The 24,944-nt window shown below is 49.6% G+C and overlaps 1 protein-coding gene across 2 annotated transcripts; it reads left to right on the top strand.

Moving 5' to 3' along the window:
- Positions 1 to 354: 354 nt before the first annotated feature.
- Positions 355 to 24,486, top strand: tnpo3 (transportin 3). Of its 2 annotated transcripts, XM_072377104.1 has the most exons (23): positions 356 to 617; positions 2,250 to 2,450; positions 6,494 to 6,567; positions 6,652 to 6,808; positions 6,940 to 7,083; positions 7,161 to 7,336; positions 7,419 to 7,557; positions 8,117 to 8,263; positions 8,386 to 8,493; positions 8,566 to 8,657; positions 8,759 to 8,898; positions 9,012 to 9,207; positions 15,167 to 15,254; positions 15,342 to 15,418; positions 15,497 to 15,557; positions 15,657 to 15,797; positions 15,960 to 16,076; positions 17,947 to 18,041; positions 20,482 to 20,638; positions 20,714 to 20,881; positions 20,954 to 21,066; positions 21,768 to 21,851; positions 23,906 to 24,486. In XM_072377104.1, exons 1-22 carry the CDS (start codon positions 498 to 500, stop codon positions 21,826 to 21,828), a joined length of 2,772 nt encoding a protein of 923 aa, XP_072233205.1. In that variant the 5' UTR covers positions 356 to 497; the 3' UTR covers positions 21,829 to 21,851; positions 23,906 to 24,486. The 2 variants fall into 2 exon arrangements, with proteins under 2 accessions (XP_072233204.1, XP_072233205.1); XM_072377103.1 differs by having other exon boundaries at positions 355 to 617; positions 6,494 to 6,808.
- Positions 24,487 to 24,944: the final 458 nt, after the last annotated feature.

Raw genomic sequence — 24,944 nt, 5'->3', positions numbered from 1 at the left:
CAGTGGTGAGCTCTACTCTAAACCCCAGTCATAGATGTGGTGCTTAACATTAAACTCTGACAGAGTCACTTTACACAGATCTGACCTGGAGTCAGTCAGTTTTATTCATCCATTTGAACGCTGTAAACTGCTCTGAGAGCCACCAGCAGGGATCATTTCCTTTCGTTTGGACTTTGATATGAACCGGTTTTTTTTTTCTTTTCTGTTGTCTCATTTTTATTCAGTAAGAGTTTGGATAATTAAAGGTCCTCGGTGTGTGTCCTCCACCATTGTCGGGTTGATTTAGAGATTCCTCTTTCTTTATAAAGTTCGGTGGGAATATCCATGATTGTAGGGCGGAACAAACATTCCGGCCCGTGTTTCCTGTCGGAGCGTTATTGAGGTTGCATGCAGGAAGCCTGTGCGAGATGGCGGTCGACTCTCGGACCGTTTAGGACTCTTTCAGCTCCACTTCGCTGTGACCCGTCTGCCTTACCGGATCCTGCTTCTGACCCGTGATGGAGGGGGGTAAACCGAGCCTGGCGCTGGTCTACCAGGCGGTCCAGGCCCTGTACCACGACCCGGACCCGGCCGGGAAGGAGCGAGCCTCGCTGTGGCTCGGAGAGCTCCAGAGATCGGTGAGAAAATGGGAGCCGCCGGCGGACCGGACCGAGAGTCTAGTGTGGTTTAATGTGGTGTTTGTGGACCGGATTTCAGCGTTTCACCTGAGGGGCAAACGGACAGGTGGCGTAAAGTGCGCAGACTCAGAGGAGCCGCTGGTTCCTGTTAGCATCACAGCTAAGCTAATAAAATGAATGGATCCAAACAGGAACCGCAGATGCGCGTGGGGCTGGTGGTTGATACAAATAACCAATTAAAGACAGTCTGTAGGGTTTAACTAAAGTCCATTGCCCAATTTTTAGGCTATTACCTTATTTAACGTGGCAATATTGTGTTAATTTCAGCGGGCCCGGTGCTGTTAGCATGGCTAATGTAGCCGCTTGCCTTAATGCTGACAGCTCTGACCCAAACTCCGAAAAAACTCCCTAAAAAGTCCTTTTACAGAACCAAAAGATGGCCAGGGAGAGTATGTGTTCCCCAGAATGTTTAACACGGGTTATTTTTCAGAGTGACGTCACACAGGTGTTCACACTGTTGTGGTAGCTGGTGTGACGTCGTGCTGTGGAAGGAGGGCGGGTCTCTGGTTCGCTGCAGTCAGAATCTCTGGTGTCAGCATGAGGTTCTGTTTGAACGGGTCCAGAGTCAGAGGGAGTTAGGCGTGGTGGAGTGTTAGAGGAGTTCCCTGAAGATGCCTCTTTGCTGTGATAGCGTCTGGGAGCTGGTTCCACCATCATGGAACCACACATTAGAGCAGTCTGGACTGAGACTGCCTGGTTTGGATGGATGGCAGAACCAGACGAGATTCCCGGGAGGTCCAGAAAGAGCATAAGCCTCTAAGTCTGAGTTTAAGCAGCTGCTGCAGACCCAGAAGTCTCTCTGCAGGCAGCACCGGGGACTGGATCTGCTTCAGGCAGCTCTGGGCAGCCAGTGGAGGTCCATGAGGAGGGTCATGTGACCTTTGGTTTATTGAACAGCAGATGCAGTGCCAGGTTCTGGACCATCTGATGGGGGTTCTGCAGCAGGACCTGGTGTCAGACTGAGACTTTCAGTGCTGTTGCAGCCTCTCAGTGTCTGAAGGTCCAATAGAGAGGATCAGTGGGTTCTGAAAGCAGCTTCAGGTTCAGCTCAGGATTCTCACCTCTTACCAGATGCTGTCACCATGGTAACGGATCAGGAGCAGGTTGAGTTTACGTTGTGATCGTTCCCCTCAGATGGGAACGTTTCTGTGGCCTAAAACTCTGAAAGTTTGGAACATTTGTGTTTTTAAATAAAATCAAACCTGTGAAATTAGTTTGTTTCCACAGCCTCTGAAACTCTCTGAATTGTTTAATTTAGAGAGTTTTAAACAGTTTAAAAAGTTCTTACAGTCACCAACAGCTAAAAGTCTTTGAATTAAAGTTTTAGAGGCAGAGATGACCTCAGACTGTTACTTTGAGCCCTCTGACCAGATGTTTGTCCATGTGGGAGGAGTCTGATGGCGCCAAATCACGACAACTTTCAGCCCAACATTTCGGTCCCGTTCACATCAGACCGACTCTGATCCAGAACCAGAACCCCTGGGCTGACTAACAGAGTGGATTTGGTTAACCCAGACCTCCTAAAGATGACCAGGATAACTGTAATGACATCACTTCCTGTCTCTCCCACAGATGTATGCGTGGGAGATCTCCGACCAGCTGCTGCAGCTCAAGCAGGACGTGGAGTCCTGTTACTTTGCAGCTCAGACCATGAAGATGAAGATCCAAACATCCTTCTACGAGCTTCCTCCTGAGACCCACAATGCACTGCGGGACTCCCTGCTGACCCACATCCAGAACCTCAAAGACCTGTCGCCCATCATCGTCACACAGGTGAGTTTGTGCAGCTAACAGCAGCTGATTGGGGGCTGGAAACACTGTTGTTCTCCTGGGGGAGAAAGTTGGAGCCTGTCTCAGTTTAACTAACAGTTGGTTAGTTTCTCAGATTCATCCTAAACGCAGCTACAGCAACTTAACCCTAACCCACATACTGGTTAGTCATCTCCTCCCAGGTTCATCTGTTACCTGGACAGGACTGAGTCCATTTGTTCAGCCTCCTGCTGGTTCTGAGGCTGCTTCTGTAAAAGAGATAGTTGGAGGATCCTCCTCCTGTGTTTCTGAACCGTCGGGTCCTGGTCCAACAGAGTGTTCAGAACCATCCAAACTGAGTGAAATGAGCTGGAAGTATGAGAGCAGCAGCCAGAGCTGTCTGAATCCTCCAAATACCAAGGAAAGGAGCCCCGACGCTTCCTTAAGGATCTCCTTTAGGAAACACCGGACCGTCCTTCCTGAGAGAAAGGACCTCCGACGCTTCCTTAAGGATCTCCTTTAGGAAACACCGGACCGTCCTTCAGGAGAGAAAGGAGCTCCGACGCTTCCTTAAGGATCTCCTTTAGGAAACACCGGACCGTCCTTCCTGAGAGAAAGGAGCTCAGACGCTTCCTTAAGGATCTCCTTCATGAGAGAAAGGAGCTCCGACGCTTCCTTAAGGATCTCCTTTAGGAAACACCGGACCGTCCTTCCTGAGAGAAAGGAGCTCCGACGCTTCCTTAAGGATCTCCTTTAGGAAACACCGGACCGTCCTTCCTGAGAGAAAGGAGCTCCGACGCTTCCTTAAGGATCTCCTTTAGGAAACACCGGACCGTCCTTCATGAGAGAAAGGAGCTCCGACGCTTCCTTAAGGATCTCCTTTAGGAAACACCGGACCGTCCTTCCTGAGAGAAAGGAGCTCCGACGCTTCCTTAAGGATCTCCTTTAGGAAACACCGGACCGTCCTTTAGGAGAGAAAGGAGCTCCGACGCTTCCTTAAGGATCTCCTTTAGGAAACACCGGACCGTCCTTCCTGAGAGAAAGGAGCTCCGACGCTTCCTTAAGGATCTCCTTTAGGAAACACCGGACCGTCCTTCCTGAGAGAAAGGAGCTCCGACGCTTCCTTAAGGATCTCCTTTAGGAAACACCGGACCGTCCTTCATGAGAGAAAGGAGCTCCGACGCTTCCTTAAGGATCTCCTTTAGGAAACACCGGACCGTCCTTCCTGAGAGAAAGGAGCTCCGACGCTTCCTTAAGGATCTCCTTTAGGAAACACCGGACCGTCCTTCCTGAGAGAAAGGAGCTCCGACGCTTCCTTAAGGATCTCCTTTAGGAAACACCGGACCGTCCTTCCTGAGAGAAAGGAGCTCCGACGCTTCCTTAAGGATCTCCTTTAGGAAACACCGGACCGTCCTTCCTGAGAGAAAGGAGCTCCGACGCCTCCTTAAGGATCTCCTTTAGGAAACACCGGACCGTCCTTCCTGAGAGAAAGGAGCTCCGACGCTTCCTTAAGGATCTCCTTTAGGAAACACCGGACCGTCCTTCAGGAGAGAAAGGAGCTCCGACGCTTCCTTAAGGATCTCCTTTAGGAAACACCGGACCGTCCTTCCTGAGAGAAAGGAGCCCCGACGCTTCCTTAAGGATCTCCTTTAGGAAACACCGGACCGTCCTTCCTGAGAGAAAGGAGCTCCGACGCTTCCTTAAGGATCTCCTTTAGGAAACACCGGACCGTCCTTCCTGAGAGAAAGGAGCTCCGACGCTTCCTTAAGGATCTCCTTTAGGAAACACCGGACCGTCCTTCCTGAGAGAAAGGAGCTCCAACGCTTCCTTAAGGATCTCCTTTAGGAAACACCGGACCGTCCTTCCTGAGAGAAAGGAGCTCAGACGCTTCCTTAAGGATCTCCTTTAGGAGAGAAAGGAGCTCCGACGCTTCCTTAAGGATCTCCTTTAGGAAACACCGGACCGTCCTTCATGAGAGAAAGGAGCTCCGACGCTTCCTTAAGGAAACACCGGACCGTCCTTCCTGAGAGAAAGGAGCTCCGACGCTTCCTTAAGGAAACACCGGACCGTCCTTCAGGAGAGAAAGGAGCTCAGACGCTTCCTTAAGGATCTCCTTTAGGAAACACCGGACCGTCCTTCATGAGAGAAAGGAGCTCCGACGCTTCCTTAAGGATCTCCTTTAGGAGAGAAAGGAGCTCCGACGCTTCCTTAAGGATCTCCTTTAGGAGAGAAAGGAGCTCCGACGCTTCCTTAAGGATCTCCTTTAGGAAACACCGGACCGTCCTTCAGGAGAGAAAGGAGCTCCGACGCTTCCTTAAGGATCTCCTTTAGGAAACACCGGACCGTCCTTCATGAGAGAAAGGAGCTCCGACGCTTCCTTAAGGAAACACCGGACCGTCCTTCCTGAGAGAAAGGAGCTCCGACGCTTCCTTAAGGAAACACCGGACCGTCCTTCAGGAGAGAAAGGAGCTCCGACGCTTCCTTAAGGATCTCCTTTAGGAAACACCGGACCGTCCTTCCTGAGAGAAAGGAGCTCCGACGCTTCCTTAAGGATCTCCTTTAGGAAACACCGGACCGTCCTTCCTGAGAGAAAGGAGCTCCGACGCTTCCTTAAGGATCTCCTTTAGGAAACACCGGACCGTCCTTCCTGAGAGAAAGGAGCTCCGACGCTTCCTTAAGGATCTCCTTTAGGAAACACCGGACCGTCCTTCAGGAGAGAAAGGAGCTCCAACGCTTCCTTAAGGATCTCCTTTAGGAAACACCGGACCGTCCTTCCTGAGAGAAAGGAGCTCCGACGCTTCCTTAAGGATCTCCTTTAGGAAACACCGGACCGTCCTTCATGAGAGAAAGGAGCTCCGACGCTTCCTTAAGGATCTCCTTTAGGAAACACCGGACCTTCCTTCATGAGAGAAAGGAGCTCCGACGCTTCCTTAAGGATCTCCTTTAGGAAACACCGGACCGTCCTTCATGAGAGAAAGGAGCTCCGACGCCTCCTTAAGGATCTCCTTTAGGAAACACCGGACCGTCCTTCCTGAGAGAAAGGAGCTCCGACGCTTCCTTAAGGATCTCCTTTAGGAAACACCGGACCGTCCTTCCTGAGAGAAAGGAGCTCCGACGCTTCCTTAAGGATCTCCTTTAGGAAACACCGGACCGTCCTTCAGGAGAGAAAGGAGCTCCAACGCTTCCTTAAGGATCTCCTTTAGGAAACACCGGACCGTCCTTCCTGAGAGAAAGGAGCTCCGACGCTTCCTTAAGGATCTCCTTTAGGAAACACCGGACCGTCCTTCCTGAGAGAAAGGAGCTCCGACGCTTCCTTAAGGATCTCCTTTAGGAAACACCGGACCGTCCTTCATGAGAGAAAGGAGCTCCGACGCTTCCTTAAGGATCTCCTTTAGGAAACACCGGACCGTCCTTCCTGAGAGAAAGGAGCTCCGACGCTTCCTTAAGGATCTCCTTTAGGAAACACCGGACCGTCCTTCATGAGAGAAAGGAGCTCCGACGCTTCCTTAACGATCTCCTTGAGAAAGGACTCTGATAATAAAGTAATATTCTATATTATCTGGAGATAAAGGAATTTTCCTCCATCTGACTTTAACCCTGAGATGGTTTCCACCAAAGTGAAGGAGAAGATAAGAGCGCGTTTTTGACTATGTGACCAGAGCCCAGCTTCTCTCAAAGGGGGCAAAGTCTCAAAGAGCTTCTTTAATAACTGTCCAGATCAGACCGTTAGTGAACTCTGAGAACCGGCATCCTGTTGGGTGGAGTTAGAAGGATCAGAACATTACTGATCAGGCTGTCTGAGAGCAGGAAGCCTCCACCTGTTACATCACTTATCAACTCGAAGTTTTCTTACACCAGCTTCTGGTATTTAACCCAACTGGGAAATCAGGAAGTTTGAAAACCCGTTTCAAAAGAGGAAATAGTTTCTGTAAGATGCCTGAAACATTCACTTTCTTTAGGAGTGGCTCAGAGGTTAGAGTGGGTCATAGAGTGGGTCAGGTTGGTGTGTTTTTGTGTGGAAGCGTTACAATAAAGATCGGATCTTAATCTTAACCTCTTTTTTTCAGCTGGCTCTGGCGATTGCTGACCTCGCTCTTCAGATGGCTTCGTGGAAAGGATGCGTTCACACACTCATAGAAAAGTGGGTATTCTCACCATCTTCTGACCCTGAAAACCAGAATCTGCCTGATGACTCACCTGGTGTCTCCGTGTCTCCGCCCCTCAGGTACAACAATGACATCAGCTCAATGCCCTTCCTCATAGAGATTCTGACGGTTCTTCCCGAGGAGGTCCACAGCCGGTCTTTACGGATCGGTGCCAATCGCAGGACAGAAATCATCGAGGATCTGGCGTTTTACTCGAGCACCGTGGTCACTCTGCTGGTTAGACCAAACTCAGTGTGTCTGTCTGTGTTCTGGTTCTGGTCCAGACCCTGTTGGGTTTGGGGTGCAGTCTTGATGAAACCCTTTAGATCTTGAGGACTATGAACATCGTTTATTTCCTCTTTCTGTAGACGACCTGCGTGGAGAAGACGGGCAGCGATGAGAAGATGCTCATCAAGGTGTTTCGGTGTCTGGGAAGCTGGTTCAACCTGGGAGTCCTGGACTGCAACTTCATGGCCAGTAACCAGCTGCTCATGGTCCTGTTTCAAGTTCTGGTGAGGTTCACACTCTCATGTCGGGTGGCTGCAGGATGGGAGGCGCCGGTTCTCATGGTCCGTGTGTTTGTGTTCAGCAGAGGGACGAAACCTCGACTAACCTCCACGAAGCGGCGTCGGACTGCGTCTGCTCGGCTCTCTACGCCATAGAAAACGTGGACACCAACATGCCGTTGGCTCTGCAGCTGTTCCAGGGTGTCCTGACCCTGGAGACGGCCTATCACATGGCTGTGGCCCGAGAAGACCTTGACAAGTGAGAACGCGGGACGCGGGTTTGACTGCGGCGGTGCTGTTTGCGAGGCTCAGTCCCATTTATGGTTGATGTCTGTCCTCAGGGTGCTGAACTACTGCAGGATCTTCACTGAACTCTGTGAGACGTTTTTAGAGACCACGGTTCGGAGTCCGGGTCAGGGAATGGGAGACCTGAGGACGCTGGAGCTGCTGCTGATCTGTGCAGGACACCCACAGTACGAGGTACCAGAACCACCACAACTCGCCCCTTTATGAAGGCTTTAGATGCTGCATCAGCCCACAGACGAGTCAAAACCTGGTCCTCTATTGAAATTCCACTATAACCTCTTTATTTATGCCTGCCTGTGCTCAACCAGTCACTTTAGGCCCAGAAGGTGATTGGTGCTGCTGCTCTGTGGTAAAAAGATCCTACGGTCGTCCTCAGTTCCTACAGAGCAGAAAGCAAAGGATTGACTGAAGTTTCTGAATCCAGTCCCAGTTTTGTTGTCCAGTGGTCAGAAAGCTCTGTTTCCGGACTTCTCCTTGTCTCTCGATTTGGGATTCCACCTTTCATGATTTCCACCTTTCATGTGGGAGATCTGGGTTCAGAACCCCTGTATGAAAGGGTTTTGATACAGCCCATATAACCTAATAATAGGGTTATATAACCCTAACCCTACTATCTCCAGTAGGGGTCCTTAGGCAAGGCCCCCTTACCCTGCCTACCTGTAAGTTAGATAGAAGCGTCTCTAAATGCATAAACAGAACATAACGGATGATGATTCTGGTCTCTGTGGTCCAGGTTGTGGAGATTTCCTTTAACTTCTGGTATCGTCTTGGAGAACATCTGTATAAGATTAACGACGCGGCCCTTCATACCATCTTCAGACCGTACATCCAGAGACTCCTGCACTGTTTGGCCCGACACTGCCAGCTGGATCCAGACCACGTAAGAGTCCAGTCTCCACAGAACCTCCTCTGCCCGGCTGGTCTAATGACTCCACCACGACCTGTAAATATTCTTCAGGTTACTGATTCTTGACCTTTGGTCGTGTTGTTCTGACCTGACAGGAGGGAATCCCAGAGGACACCGATGACTTTGGGGAGTTCAGGATGAGAGTCTCAGATCTGGTTAAAGACGTCATTTTTCTAGTTGGATCCATGGAGTGCTTCTCTCAGGTATTATGATCTACTTTATCTGTTTAAGTGTGCTTCATTTAGTATGAAATTTATCTTTCATTCTGTCCTCAGTTGTATTCGACATTAAAAGATGGGAATCCTCCCTGGGAGGTGACGGAGGCTGTTCTCTTCATTATGGCTTCCATCGCAAAAAGTGTTGATCCGTGAGTGTCTGAAGAGGCCCAGAAGCAGCGCTTTGATTCAAAGCTGTTCCCTGTGCTGGTTTGTGGTGGTTCTGTGAGCAGATTTATCCTCCATGTTTCAGTGAGAACAACCCAACGCTGTCCGAGGTGCTGCAGCAGGTGGTCCTACTTCCAGAAAGCGTCCACATGGCAGTTCGGTACACAAGCATCGAGCTGGTTGGAGAGATGAGCGAGGTCGTGGACAGGAACCCCCGATTCCTGGGTACAGATGCTTTACTGATGTTGTCTCAGATTCCATTAGATGTTTACTTCCTGCTGAAAGTCCTCCTGTTGGCGCTGAAGTTAAGATCTGCTTGTTTGCTTCTCCTCGGTCAGACCCAGTGTTGAACTACCTGATGAAAGGCCTCAGAGAGAAACCGCTGGCGTCTGCAGCGGCGAAGGCCATCCACAACATCTGCTCCGTGTGCAGAGATCACATGGCCCAACATTTCCAGGGGCTGCTCGACATCGCTCGGGCTCTGGACTCCTTTGCTCTTTCCACTGAGGCTGCTGTGGGACTGCTCAAAGGTACCTGCTTTACACCTGAAACAGACTCATATGAGTACCTGATTGGTTGAAGCTTTGAGCCTCAGAACTCAAAGTTGACCCCAAAACTGTCATAAAAACCAGAATACAGCCGGTCTGTGTGGGGATGATCCCAGAAGAGTTGGATGGTTAAAGGGTGTCGGTCCAGGGTTTGATTGGTATTAGTGGTGGTGCTGGACCAGCTGTAATCTGTTCAGAACAGTTTGAGTGTTGATTAGAATCAGCTCGATGGAAGGAAATGAACTGAATTAGTTTTTGATGAATAGAAGAAAGGTGCTAATTATTAAAACCAAAACAAACCAGTGTGGATGAGTTCTGGGACGTGAATGGAGCGGATCAATAAACTAATCAAGTGAAGGGCCTCTGATTTATAGAACCTGCGAGTGTTTTATAAGTGTGATGATGGTTGAATACTGCAGTGTGACACCAGCAGGAGAACTTTGTAATGCTTAAAATTATTATCTGATTTTGAGTCCAGCCATCTTGGTTCTGTGGCTTTGCTGGACCGACTTCTTTCTAAGTTCTTCTGGTTTTATGTCTGGACCTTTTGGACCACACCAGCCTATTTTATGATGAGACGGACGTCTCTCTGGTCCTTCTCTTGGCTCCAGCTGATGATGAAAAAGACCAGAGCTGCTTCTGCCAGTATGACAACGGGCCATAAACCGAAATAAATGCAAATTATCTTCTGACTACTTATGACATTTTTAAAACCTTGTGAGGCAAAGCTGTAAAGCTGATGGACGAAGCAAGTCTTTAATTATTATTATTAAACCTAAATAAAGGACTAAAAACACATATTTTTTATATAATGCATCGTTTATTAGCTTTGAACATAGGAAAATGTACATCAGTGGTCACTGCCATACATCCATTGTCTTCCACTTATCCGAGGTCGGGTCAGAGCCAACAGGTCCAGGAAGGAAACCCAAACATCCCTCTCCCCAGCAACACTCTCCCAGTTGGACATGCCCAAAAATCCTCCAAAGGTAGGCCACCAAGAGATCAGCCAACAACCAGATGAAGCACCTCAGCTGACTCTTTTCTATGAGGAGGAACAGCAGCTCTCCTCCCAGCTCAGGTCAGAGTGACCTCAGGTGAGGGTTGGAGCAAAGATGGAGCAGGAACCTGAAAGCTTCTCCTTCAGGCTCAGCTTCACCAAACGGACCGGAGCAGCGCCCTCATTACTGCTGACAGAGCCCCGATCCGTCGGTCCATCTCTGATCCAACTCACCATCACTCAGAACCAGAACCAGAGATGCTGAAACTGCTCCAGCTGAGGCAGAGACTCAGCCCGACCCGGAGGGTCAGAACCAGGTCCAGAGAGGCTGAAACTGCTCCAGCTGAGGCAGAGACTCAGCCCGACCCGGAGGTTCAGAACCAGGTCCAGAGAGGCTGAAACTGCTCCAGCTGAGGCAGAGACTCACCCCGACCCGGAGGGTCAGAACCAGAGATGCTGAAACTGCTCCAGCTGAGGCAGAGACTCATCCCGACCCGGAGGGAGCTCCAGATCCATGAAAACCACAAACAGGATCAGTGACCAGGGGCAGCCCTGGAGGAGTCCAACACCGACGTAATCAGCTCCACTTTGTACCAAGAATGAGGACGAAGCTCTTACTTTGGTTCTTCGGGGCCAAACTTGCTTGCAAAAGTGACTCTGGCCCTCCGTAATCCTGCAGCACCCTTCACAGAATCCCTCGGGTCGTAAGCCCACTCAGTCCACAACATACAGACTGGATGGTCAAACTCTTATGACCCTCTCAGTAACTCTGTGAGGGTAAAGATCTGGTCCACTGTTCCAGAGCCTAGTGAAAATCACACAGCTCCTCCTGAATCTACAGCAGTTGTTTGGAGCCTTTCCCGGGCAATCTGAGTAGTTTATCCCCATGTTGTTGGAACACACTCTCTGGTCCCCTTTCTTAAAAATGGGAACCACCACCCCAGTCTGCTACTCCACTGATGTTGCCCCAGATCTCAATGCAACATTACAAATATGTGTAAACCATGACAGCCCCACAATGTCCAGAGCCTTTAGCATCTCAGGGTGAATTCCCCACAGAGTTTTAGCTTCAGCAACCACCAATATTCCAACTCTTTTGGCCACTCTGTACCTGTTAGCTGTTTCATGTAACCGGGACAACCACGCTGAAAGGCCTCCTTCTTCAGTTTAATGGCTTCCCTCCCTGCTGGCGTCCAGCAGCGGTTCCTCTGGTTACCACCACGACAGGCGCTGACAGTGGAGGTCCTGAACATGGTTTGTGCAGATTCCATGTTCCCAACCTCCCCCAGCAGTCCTGGACGTGTGATTGAAGATCCTGTGGACAGGTTCCCAGTTCACCGTCACAATCCTTGTTGTGCTTACTTGGTCTGTCCCGCTGTCCTCCCCGCTTACTGATCCAACCCATCAGCAGGCGGTGATCCTAACCCTAACCCTGCCCCTCTCTTTATCAGAGAGTCCAAGACATGCGGCTGCAGGTCTGACTATATGAGCATAAAGCTGATCCTCGACCTCTCGCCTAAGGTGGCCTGATACCATGTACCCTTATGAACCACCTTCAACATGTTGTTGGTGATGAACAATCCATGACCAGCACAAAAGTCCAAAAATAAAAGCAGCTCAGGTTCAGATCAGGCAGCCTGTTCCCTCCAGGTCACCATTGCCCACATGGGCATTAAAGCCCCCCAGTCAGAATCTTCCCTTCAGCCGCAGTGAGGCGACCCTCTCATTCACCAGGTAATACTCCAACAATGAGCGTTAGGCTGAGGGCTTGTGAGTACCCCCACAAAAGCCTGACGCCTCTCCCTGGATCCTACTTTGTAGTATGAGACAATGAGTCGATTCCCTCTCCAGGAGTTTGGATCCACAGACTGAACTAAGGTCTGCCGTCATGCATTTCAACCACGATTAGCGTGTTTTCTTTGTGAAACTTTGAAATTGTAAAGCAACAGGTTTGTTCATTCAGTAGGATCTAGAGTATACTCCTATCTATTATGCTCCTTATCTGAGGGTAATTATCCTTGGATATATGGCGCTGAATGAATGGAATCACTGGCACAAAGCGTGTCATACCCCGGTACCATAGGTGGCGCTGTCCCCATTTCAGCTATCGCTAATAGAGCCACTTCCTGTTGGCGTCTTCACCGCCAACAACAACAAACTCAGGCATTCAGAAAGATGGAGAACGCAGAGCGAGATGAAGCTGCGTCCCTCTCCATCTGTGATGAGCTGGTTATGGAACAGAGATGCACAACGTTCTCCATCACCTTGTTTCTTTCTTTCTGACAACAGCAACAGGAATATCGTCTCCTTCGAATCCCGGGAAAAAATCTTGAGCATGCTCAGAACGCTCAATCCGATCGACCACGTGCTTCTGCACGTTCAGTTGGATCGAGTTATCTCAGGGGCTTAATTCGATCGTGAGTAGGACCACGATTAGTCGACTCGTCACAATTGTGTCGACTTTTAAAATCGTCAGCGACTAATTTAATAGTCTATTTATTTTTTTATTTTATTTTTTTTCAAACTTTGTTTTTCTCTCAAAGCTGCTGCAGCACCTTCCATGGCTACCCGGCAACGGAGCTCAAAAGTGTGGGAGCATTTTGAGAAAACTAAAGACAAATGTGTGCAATACAGTATCTGTAAGGCAGAACTTGGCTTCCACAGCAGCACAACGACGATGCACCTGAAAAGGAAGCATGTTGTTGTGGCTGATTGTGAAGAGGGACCGTCATCTTGGTAAGCTAACTGGCTAGTTAGCTGCTAAAATTAGCAAACGGAGAGTTAACTGGCTACTTACTCATATTGGCCACGTTTCCCAGATTCGCTAAGAAGCTCTTAGCGATAAGAGCTTCTTAGGAGCGGTCTAAGTTAGCGCTCCTTGAGTCTCGCTGACTCGAATATAACACCAACATGTTCAGTTTGGACTCAGTCAGGATATTTGCTTGCTGAGGTGTGCATGTAGCTTTGTAACAAAGCCGTCCATTGAAGAGATGAACGTACTTTTTTAGCACTGAAACATAACGTTAGAAAACATTAGTGTTCCTATTCAAACACATCACTGTTGTAACGTTACGGAAAACACATGAAATATGTGATTTAAGGCTAATTAATCAAATGTTAACGTTTACAACTGGCCGCATTTCCCAGATTCGCTAAGAAGCTCTTAGAGCTTAGAGTTAGCATCACCTTAAACACTCCAAGCTGAAAGATAATGATGGTTACATAAGAGCAGCTGCATCCTGGTTTGATAAGCTGTATGTTTTACATTCAATATACGTATGATCCGATGAGTCGACTAATGGAAAAAAATAATCGGTGATTAGTCGACTCTTAAAATAATCGTTTGTGGCAGCCCTGATCGCGAGTAACCCGATCCGATCCGTTTTTTTTGTCAGATTAAGGTGTCTACATGAACTGAATAAGTTCGATGGCACTCATGTGACCCCACTGACTGTAACACCAACGCCACCAAAGGCTCGTCTGGTGACAGCAGTGATGATGCATAGCGCTCTTCTTGACGTCTCCAACATCGTTGGCGGCCATCATGTGTTCTCAACATGAATAGACTTTCATCAAAGAACAGCACTGAGTCCCACTGGGGGGTTATCCCTAACCCATGGACCATAAAACCGATGACACCTGTGCCTGGTGGTGTTGTCAGGTACCCTTACAGGTCGTCTGACACGCAGACCACGCTGATGTAAGCACTTTTGAATGGTCTGACGTGACACTTCCCTTAAATGTGCCTGGAGTTGAGTGGCAGTCATCATCCATTTCCGGGGCACTTTTCACAATGAATCATCAGTGTGGGATGTAGCCAAAGGACGTCCACTTCTATGCCTTTCTGTGACCCTACCAGTCTCTCTGTATCTCTGTTGCAACCTGCTGATGACTCTCTGAGCTCAGTGGCCACATCCGTCTGATAACATCCTGTTTGAAGCCTCGCTATGGCGAGGTGCTGTTGATCGATCGTTTGGTGTCGTCTTGGTCTCATGATGTCAGAATGTGAAAAGCATGATGAGATACCAATTATACCAATTCTAATTGAACCAGGAAATGTATTGGTCGATTAATGGATCAAACACCTGTTCCTCCTTGTTAGAGAACAGCAACTTGTGCAGAAAGAACTGAAACACTGAACAGTTAGTTAACCCAACCCTGGACACATTAAGTTCACCTGTAATAATGTGTTTTAGGTACATCCTGAATTTCACCCAAAAGCCGAATATTCCTAACTTTTTGTGAGGGGTGTATGTTTCCATATTACCATGGTAATAACCCCTGTAAAGGGTTTGTTTCCTGATAGCGAGTAGTGATGATGCCAGTGAGGAGAATCTTTGTGCCACTTCCCTTCTCAACAGTTTATATCTAATAAAGTAGTAATGATTAACTTTACGCCCCACATGCATAAAGATGTAACTAAATTAAATGAATACATACCTAATTAGATCAGTAAACACAAATAAACAGATATGACTTGTCCTGAACGCTTCAGTGACCAGATGTTGGATTAAAGTTGATTGGTGGAGTAAAATGTGGTTCAATGTGGTGTATTTGGTTCGGAAACTGATGTTTCCTTGGCTGACATGTCAGGATGTGCTAAAATTAAAGTGTAACCACAGGTGTTCATCAACCAAAGGTTAATGTTCAGTCCAGGGATCTGTAAAGTCTTTCAATCTAAACTCTAAAGGACAGATAACACAAAGGTGAGATGCTTATATTACAAGGAGGAGGAGGAATCATCACCTCCAGTTTGTTTGAGAATCTGTTGTAAAGTCCCACTGGTGCTGATTGGTTCTGCATCCAGTAGAACAGCTAACTTGACCTTTGTCTCTGGATGTCCTAACATCCAGAGATGAGAGGGGATGTCTTTCTGCGCTGCAGGCCTCTCTGTAGCCTCTGATCCGTGTGGTAAACCGTGGCGTTTTGTTCCCTGCACAGGTACGGCGCTGGTCCTGGCGCGTCTTCCTCTGGAGAAGATCTCAGAGTGTCTCAGCGACCTCTGTGCGGTTCAGGTCCTGGCTCTGAAAAAGGTGAGCGTCTGTTTCTGCGTTAATTCATGTTGTTGCGTGTCTCAGCTCTCAGAAGGTAAAACTTTCCTTCTGAACTCTTTGTTTCAGCTTCTGACTGAAGAATCTATAAACGGCAAATCGGCTGATCCGACCGTCTGGCTCGACAGGCTGGCTGTTATCTTCAGGTGAGGTCACCTGTCTGTTTACCTGTCCTAACACTTTATTAAGCGCATTTTTAAATGAAGCCACTTGTTGTTCCTCAGACATACTAACCCCATCGTGGAAAACGGACAGACTCATCCCTGTCAGAAAGTCATCCAGGAGGTAAACACCTGAATGCACCTGTGGTTCATCCAGGGGACTCATTTGAATATCTGCAAATGAGGTGTATGAATAACCCTAACTCACCTGTCTAACCTGTAGATCTGGCCTGTGCTCTCGGAGACGCTGAACACTCACCAGGCTGATAACCGGATCGTGGAGCGGTGCTGTCGCTGCCTCAGGTTTGCTGTACGCTGTGTTGGAAAAGGCTCCGCCTCCCTGCTGCAGCCACTCGTTACTCAGGTAAAACACACCTGAGCTGTCTGTCTTCAGTGTTATTTTAAGGAATATTTGAAATGTTGACTGTCTGATCATTCACAGAAACTGGTGCTCTATTGGCTCTGTATTACATAATTATTATATCTGTTGTCATGGAAACATTGACCCCTTGTTTGTTGTCACCAGATGGTAAGTGTGTACCAGGTGTATCCACACTCCTGCTTCCTGTACCTGGGCAGCATACTGGTGGATGAGTACGGCATGGAAGAGGGCTGCAGGCAGGGACTTCTGGACATGCTGCAGGTAAACACTCACCTGAGAACCCGCAAACCCTCACCTGTGAACCCACAAACCCTCACCTGTGAACCCGTAAACCCTCACCTGTGAACCCGCAAACCCTCACCTGCGAACCCGTAAACCCTCACCTGTGAACCCGTAAACCCTCACCTGGGAACCCGCAAACCCTCACCTGTGAACCCGCAAACCCTCACCTGTGAACCCGCAAACCCTCACCTGGGAACCCGCAAACCCTCACCTGTGAACCCATAAAACCCTCACCTGTGAACCCGCAAACCCTCACCTGTGAACCCGCAAACCCTCACCTGTGAACCCGCAAACCCTCACCTGGGAACCCGCAAACCCTCACCTGTGAACCCGTAAACCCTCACCTGTGAACCCGTAAACCCTCACCTGTGAACCCGTAAACCCTCACCTGTGAACCCGTAAACCCTCACCTGTGAACCCGTAAACCCTCACCTGTGAACCCGCAAACCCTCACCTGTGAACCCGCAAACCCTCACCTGTGAACCCGTAAACCCTCACCTGTGAACCCGTAAACCCTCACCTGTGAACCCGTAAACCCTCACCTGCGAACCCGTAAACCCTCACCTGTGAACCCGTAAACCCTCACCTGCGAACCCGTAAACCCTCACCTGTGAACCCGTAAACCCTCACCTGTGAACCCGTAAACCCTCACCTGTGAACCCGTAAACCCTCACCTGTGAACCCGTAAACCCTCACCTGTGAACCCAGAAACCCTCACCTGTGAACCCAGAAACCCTCACCTGTGAACCCAGAAACCCTCACCTGTGAACCCAGAAACCCTCACCTGTGAACCCAGAAACCCTCACCTGTGAACCCGTAAAACCATCACCTGTGAACCCGTAAACCCTCACCTGTGAACCTGTGAACCCATAAAACCCTCACCTGTGAACCCGTAAACCCTCACCTGTGAACCCGTAAACCCTCACCTGTGAACCCGTAAACCCTCACCTGTGAACCCGTAAACCCTCACCTGTGAACCCAGAAACCCTCACCTGTGAACCCAGAAACCCTCACCTGTGAACCCAGAAACCCTCACCTGTGAACCCGTAAACCCTCACCTGGGAACCCGTAAACCCTCACCTGGGAACCCGCAAACCCTCACCTGTGAACCCGTAAACCCTCACCTGTGAACCCGTAAACCCTCACCTGTGAACCCGTAAACCCTCACCTGTGAACCCAGAAACCCTCACCTGTGAACCCAGAAACCCTCACCTGTGAACCCAGAAACCCTCACCTGTGAACCCAGAAACCCTCACCTGTGAACCCAGAAACCCTCACCTGTGAACCCGTAAAACCATCACCTGTGAACCCGTAAAACCATCACCTGTGAACCCGTAAACCCTCACCTGTGAACCCGTAAACCCTCACCTGTGAACCCGTAAACCCTCACCTGTGAACCCGTAAACCCTCACCTGGGAACCCGTAAACCCTCACCTGGGAACCCGTAAACCCTCGCCTGGGAACCCGTAAACCCTCGCCTGGGAACCCGTAAACCCTCACCTGGGAACCCGTAAACCCTCACCTGGGAACCCGTAAACCCTCACCTGGGAACCCGTAAACCCTCACCTGTGAACCTGTGAACCCGTAAACCCTCACCTGGGAACCCGTAAAACCCTCACCTGTGAACCCGTAAACCCTCACCTGGGAACCCGTAAAACCCTCACCTGTGAACCTCTGAACCCTCACCTGTGAACCCACACTTTTAATCCCACAAATGCCTTTATTTCTTGTGTTCCCTCATGAGTGTTGACGCCATTCAGAGGCCCCGCCTCCTCTCCTGACCTGCAGTGATGTCATCAGAGCGTAAAAGCGTTTTAGTGGTGATGATGACCTGCTCTTCCTCTTCCAGGCTCTGTGTATGCCCACCTTCCAGCTGTTGGAGCAGCCAAATGGCCTGAGGAATCACCCAGACACCGTGGACGACCTGTTCAGACTGGCCACCAGGTGAGTTCACCCAAACACACCTGGTTCAGGAAGCTCATTATTACCCAGCATGCACCTCTGTGTGACCGGCCGTTCTCTCTGTCATGATCCTCTTTCATGTCGGCCTTATCCCGCTGGCTCTGACGTCATGTGATCAGGTCCAGATGTGAAGCAGCGGTCAGAGTCACTGACACGCCTCTGAGCCGTAAGGCAGGCGGTAACACGGGCCAAATGGTCCGACCTGGTGTGTGATGTCATGTGATCAGGTCCAGATGTGAAGCAGCGGTCAGAGTCACTGACACGCCTCTGAGCCGTAAGGCAGGTGGTAACACGGGCCAAATGGTCCGACCTGGTGTGTGACGTCATGCATCAAACCAGCAGAACGCAGCGCTCTGACAGTAAAGGTGCTCCCTTTACTCAGCTGACTCCAGATGTGTGACAGCAAACAGTGATGCTGAACCGCCTCTTATTGGCATGTGTGGAACAACGGCAGCTTAACCAGGTTAACCAGCTTAACCAGGTTAACCAGGTTAAGACTGAAAGAGAACGTGTTAAAGAGGCGAAAGAGGCTTCGACTTGTCCACTTCCTGTGTAGCTCACAGCTGGACTTTTAAAAATGGTGACAGAATACAGACCTTCAGATACAGCTGAGAGAGGAAATGGAATCAGATGATGATGGGTTTTACTAAAGGCTGATCCACAGAGCTGTGGTTCTGGTTCTGAGGGCGATCTGCACACAGAACGTGTTTTTAGGTCCTCATCATGTGAATGATGCAGAGACTGACTCTGACCCTCTCAGATAAATCAGCAGGTTGGAATACTGAAGGTGATCTGAAGGGAGCGTTTTCTGTCTCTGACGGTTGTAGAAAACATCAGAACCTGATCGACCCGTCATGGTGTTGTCCAGTGGGAGCCGTTTGGGATGTTTTACGAGTTGAGTTCATCTCATTTGGTGCTTTTGGTTTTCAGCTCAGTCTTTCTCTCATCATCAGAGGTGGAAAATATTTAGATCCTTAGAAAATAAGACAAAATCTGATGGTTGGCCTCAGAAGAAAAAAACAACAACCTAAATCACACGAATCAAAGAAAACCTTCAGGTTTGGACATGTTCTGCCTAAATATGACCCAACAAGCCGAAACATGAGTTATATTTTAAGCACATTTTAAGGGTTTGGCTCTCTGTGGTTCTGACCTCACATTTCTCTTTCTTCACTTCAAACTTTTCAGGTTCTGTATATTTAAGATGCTTCCTGAAGGTTTTGTTCATATCTCAACAAAATACAACAAAAACCTTGAACCAGGAAACAAATGGGGCCATTTCTGTCTTTTTGTCACCTGAAAACTTAAAAAACCAACAAACTGTCTCCAGTGATGGAGTGAAAAGGTGTGACAGCTGGCTGTTAAACATTTTAAAGTAACTTAGTTTAACACCAGTTGGTCCACAGAATATGAAATAAATGGTTCTTTTCTTTGCAGTATGTTGACTGTGTGACTGATCCAAGCAGATCTAAGATCTGACCGTCATTCAGGTCTGAAAGTGCGTTTTTAACAAATAAACCACGGTTACCTTGGTAACCCAAAGAGCCGAGTGAAGTCAGGGCAACGGTCAGCTGCAGGAACACGACGACACGTAGATTTAATGTCCCTGCCGGCTGTTAGGAGACTATCTGGCCTCAGATTGTTGTTCGGTCAGTGATTTGATGACAGTGAAACTTGTATAAACTGAGGATGACGTTCAGGAGGATGTGCAGCTTGACCCGGGCTGTTTTCCACAGTTATTGTTCAACACAGCTGGAGGTCAACACTCTCACTTATGTGTTGAGTTCTGCATGAATCTGCACATGTCCACAGTAAACTGAGCAGGAAGGACAAACTAACACAGCGGATAATCCAGAATATTTATGGACACAATCACCTCACCTGCTGATGTTACAGAGGGTTAACTCTGAGGACCGGGCGGAAAAAGTCCGCCACAAGTCTGCAGTTTGTGTTTCAGAACCAAAGCTCCTGAATATTTGAGTTTCTTAGTTCTTTTTTAAAGTGATCTGGTCTTTATTCAGCAGCAGGAGGACATGCTTGGGTCTCAGGTTGGGGCTCGAATCGGGCCGGCAGCATTGAGGAGCTAAACGGCGCCCGGTGACTCTGATTTCTGTGTGAAACGTGACGAAATGTTTAAATCTGGAGCTCCTCGAACAGTGAAAACAGAGTTTGGTTAGTTTTATGCTGGAACCATCGTTACTGATCAATGTTAAAGAATGTGCTCTTAGATCCTGACTGTGAGCATGAATCAGTATCTGGGTGTTGCTTTTCTTCCATCACTCCAGTCAGACTGGCGCTGATCGGACCTGACGGCGTTTCTGGCCGCTGTTGACCATCTGAGCTGCTTCTCTGCCAGCAGCGGCGTACAGTTTAACACCTGGTCTGATCCATCCTCACCTGGTGTCTGTCTCTCTGTGTCCAGGTTTGTCCAGAGGAGTCCCATCACTTTACTCAGCAGCAGCATCATCGTTCACATCATCCAATGCGCCATCGCTGCCACCTCATTGGATCACCGAGACGCCAACTGCAGCGTCATGAAGTTTGTGCGGGACCTCATCCACACTGGCATTGCCAACGATGTGAGTCCCCAGAACCAAAATAGGCTGGTGAGAAGGTTTCAGGTGACTCTGTATAAACTGTGTGTCCGTCTGCAGCACGAGGAGGACTTTGAGGTGAGGAAGCGTCTGATTGGTCAGGCCATGGAGCAGCACGGCCAGCAGCTCATCAGCCAGCTGATGCACTCGTGTTGTTTCTGTCTGCCGCCGTACACGCTGCCCGACGTCGCTGAGGTGCTGTGGGAGATCATGTTGTTCGACAGGCCCGTAAGTACACCTGTTGACACCTGCTGAGGTGTGTCACCTGGAGCCGCTGCTGACGTCCAGCCTTTGTTTCAGATGTTCTGCCGCTGGTTAGAAAACGCTCTGAAAGCGTTACCGAAGGAGACGTCAGGAGGAGCTGTGACAGTCACGCACAAACAGCTGACAGACTTCCACAAACAGGTGACCAGGTGAGGCATGACTCCTGGTCCAACCCTTCCACGCCACTCTGAACACTCAGAGCACATGTGTGTGTGTGCTGTTCACTGACTCAGAAATACCAGCTGAAACATTCACATCTTGTTTCCTTCCACTGGAAATCTGATCAAACTTCACAGATAATCGGTTAATTCAGTTCAAACCGGACTAACTGAAAGTGGCTTTGAAAACAGACAAACACCCACTCAGACAATCCATAAATGCTCTGGCTGTGACTCACCTGGCAGCCAGCAGTTGTGAGGCGTTCAGGGACACCACAGGCTGACGGTAAGACGTTCAGGGACAGAATTAAAGCTTAAAACATCAGGCGTGTTTTTGTTGAGACTCGCCTATCTGAAGGTAGAACATAGACAAACTGGAGCCCAGACGGAGCAAGTTCAGACATGTCTGAAATCAGGCAACTTCTAAGCTTTGAGGAACCTAACCCCGAGGAAACTGGAAACTCTCCCGAGGAAACTCACCTGAGCTCCAACAGAGAAAAGTTTTTTTTAAATTAAGACAGTTTTATTAGAGAAACAAACAGGTTTTATGATGAACAGCGCCACCCTCAACAACGCACACAAACCAGACAGGCTCATGGTTAACGGTGATTGTTACCATAACAACGTTTGTCCCAACACCAAAAGAGAGATTAACTTGTATAAAGGAGTGTTTCTTCTTCTCTTGTGTGCAGTGCGGAGGAGTGTAAGCAGGTGTGCTGGGCCATCAGAGAGTTCACCAGACTGTTTCGATAGCTGCAAACTTCACACAACGCCAGGTAAGATTACACGAGTAACCGTGCACACAGGTAACCCCACGCACGGGTAACCGTACCCATGAGTAACCCTGCACACGGGTAACAGTACCCACGAGTAACCCTGCACACGAGTAACCGTACCCACGAGTAACCCTGCACACGGGTAACCGTACCCACGAGTAACCCTGCACACGGGTAACCGTACCCACGAGTAACCCTGCACACGAGTAACCGTACCCACGAGTAACCCTGCACACGGGTAACCGTACCCACGAGTAACCCTGCACACGGGTAACCCTGCACACGGGTAACCGTACCCACGAGTAACCCTGCACACGGGTAACCGTACCCACGAGTAACCCTGCCCACGAGTAACCGTACCCACGAGTAACCGTACCCACGAGTAACCGTACCCACGAGTAACCGTGCACACGAGTAACCCTGCACACGAGTAACCGTACCCACGAGTAACGGTACCCACGGGTAACGGTACCCACGAGTAACGGTACCCACGGGTAACGGTACCCACGAGTAACGGTACACACGGGTAACCGTACCCACGGGTAACCCTGCACACGAGTAACCCTGCCCACGGGTAACCGTACCCACGAGTAACCCTGCCCACGAGTAACGGTACCCACGAGTAACGGTACCCACGAGTAACCCTACACACGGGTAACCGTACCCACGAGTAACCGTACCCACGAGTAACCCTGCACACGAGTAACGGTACCCACGAGTAACCCTGCACACGAGTAACGGTACCCACGAGTAACGGTACACACGAGTAACGGTACCCACGAGTAACGGTACACACGGGTAACGGTACCCACGAGTAACGGTACACACGGGTAACCGTACCCACGAGTAACGGTACCCATGAGTAACGGTACCCACGAGTAACGGTACCCACGAGTAACGGTACCCACGAGTAACCCTGCACACGGGTAACCCTGCACACGAGTAACCGTACCCACGGGTAACCTTACCCACGAGTAACCCTGCACACGAGTAACCGTACCCACGGGTAACCGTACCCACGAGTAACCCTACGCACGGGTAACCGTACCCACGAGTAACCCTACGCACGGGTAACCGTACCCACGAGTAACCCTACGCACGGGTAACCGTACCCACGAGTAACGGTACCCACGAGTAACCCTGCACACGAGTAACCGTACCCACGGGAAACCCTACGCACGGGTAACCGTACCCACGAGTAACCCTACGCACGGGTAACCGTACCCACGAGTAACCCTACGCACGGGTAACCGTACCCACGAGTAACCCTACGCACGGGTAACGGTACCCACGAGTAACGGTACACACGGGTAACCGTACCCACGAGTAACGGTACCCACGAGTAACGGTACCCACGAGTAACGGTACCCACGAGTAACGGTACCCACGAGTAACCCTGCACACGGGTAACCCTGCACACGAGTAACCGTACCCACGGGTAACCTTACCCACGAGTAACCCTGCACACGAGTAACCGTACCCACGGGTAACCGTACCCACGAGTAACCCTACGCACGGGTAACCGTACCCACGAGTAACCCTACGCACGGGTAACCGTACCCACGAGTAACCCTACGCACGGGTAACCGTACCCACGAGTAACGGTACCCACGAGTAACCCTGCACACGAGTAACCCTGCACACGGGTAACCGTACCCACGGGTAACCGTACCCACGAGTAACCCTACGCACGGGTAACCGTACCCACGAGTAACGGTACCCACGAGTAACCCTGCACACGAGTAACCGTACCCACGGGAAACCCTGCACACGAGTAACCCTGCACACGAGTAACAGTACCCACGAGTAACCCTGCACACGAGTAACCGTACCCACGAGTAACGCTGCACACGAGTAACCGTACCCACGAGTAACCCTGCACACGAGTAACCGTACCCACGGGTAACCCTACGCACGAGTAACCGTACCCACGAGTAACCCTGCACACGAGTAACCCTGCACACGAGTAACACTTCAAACGGGTTATGCAACACACAGCTGACACTTCACTCAGGTTTTCTCCTTCAGGTGTTAACAGGTATTTTCTTCTTCAGGTTAAATCTTTAGTTGACCAACATTCAGAGGTGACGGCAAAAAGCTGCGACTGCAGACGAGGATCCAAAGGGATGAAGAAGAAAAGGAGGATGGAGGACTTTGAATGTGACTCTGACTCACTGATGGAGAGAAGACTGATTAGACAGACTGAGTCCACCCCAGCTGACCTGACCGTACCTGCAGCAGGTAGTGGTGGGCGGGGCCAGGACTGGGGGAAGTTCACCTGATGACTGATGCGGGTCGGTCCTGTTGGATCTTCAGGGGCGATGAATCCGAGGACGTGCCTGGTCAACAGTTTTTAAGAGATTTATTTTTGGGACTTTGGTCGTGATGTTTTTTTGTCCGTGCCATAAAAAGAGCCAAAATTTTTCCCATGATGCTCTTGGCTGAGCGGCGGCGTGAAGAGGCGTAATGCTGAAGAATTTGGCGTCACCTTTGACCTTTTTAACTTTGGTTTAATTTTAGTTGTTTTTGCATAAAATGAGACAGAGTGAACTCTGGGTAATGGGGCGGAGACTCTCACCGTGACATCACTGGTGATGTAGCTTTGTTGTAAACAATAAACAACTGAAACAACAAAGTTCTGGTTCCGTGTTTACACTTATTCATGGGTCAGCACTGCAGACGAGGTCATGTTCCAGAACCAGAACCCAAAGACCTGTTACAACCGGTAACCTCTGAGATTTCTGTTCACGCCACACCTCCTGAGTGCCGGTGTCTCCGTAATCTGACACCATGTGATCAGTGTGAACAGGTGATGTCACCACCGCTCTGTCCTTTGTGAGGAGCTTACCTGCAGACAGCCCTCTGCTGGGACTTCTGGACAAACTGGTTTTTCATTGTGGGCACCGAACACTGGCACCTGACCCAGAGATGCAGCCCGGTTGTTTTTTATAATGATCCCAAAATGCCCGACCGCCTGGGCCTCTCAGTAACATTAAAGCGTAAATGTTCATCAGGGAACAAACCATCCTAAAAACGATACTGGATAGTATAGTGGTATGATTGCCACCTTTCGTGTGGGAGATCTGGGTTCAA

Source organism: Leuresthes tenuis, unplaced genomic scaffold, assembly GCF_036924035.1.
Source record: "Leuresthes tenuis unplaced genomic scaffold, fLeuTen1.0.hap1 SCAF_23, whole genome shotgun sequence".
In the NCBI taxonomy this organism is placed as follows: domain Eukaryota; kingdom Metazoa; phylum Chordata; class Actinopteri; order Atheriniformes; family Atherinopsidae; genus Leuresthes; species Leuresthes tenuis.
Note: the sequence above shows the minus strand (reverse complement) of the source record. Positions and strands in the feature narration are given on the sequence as shown.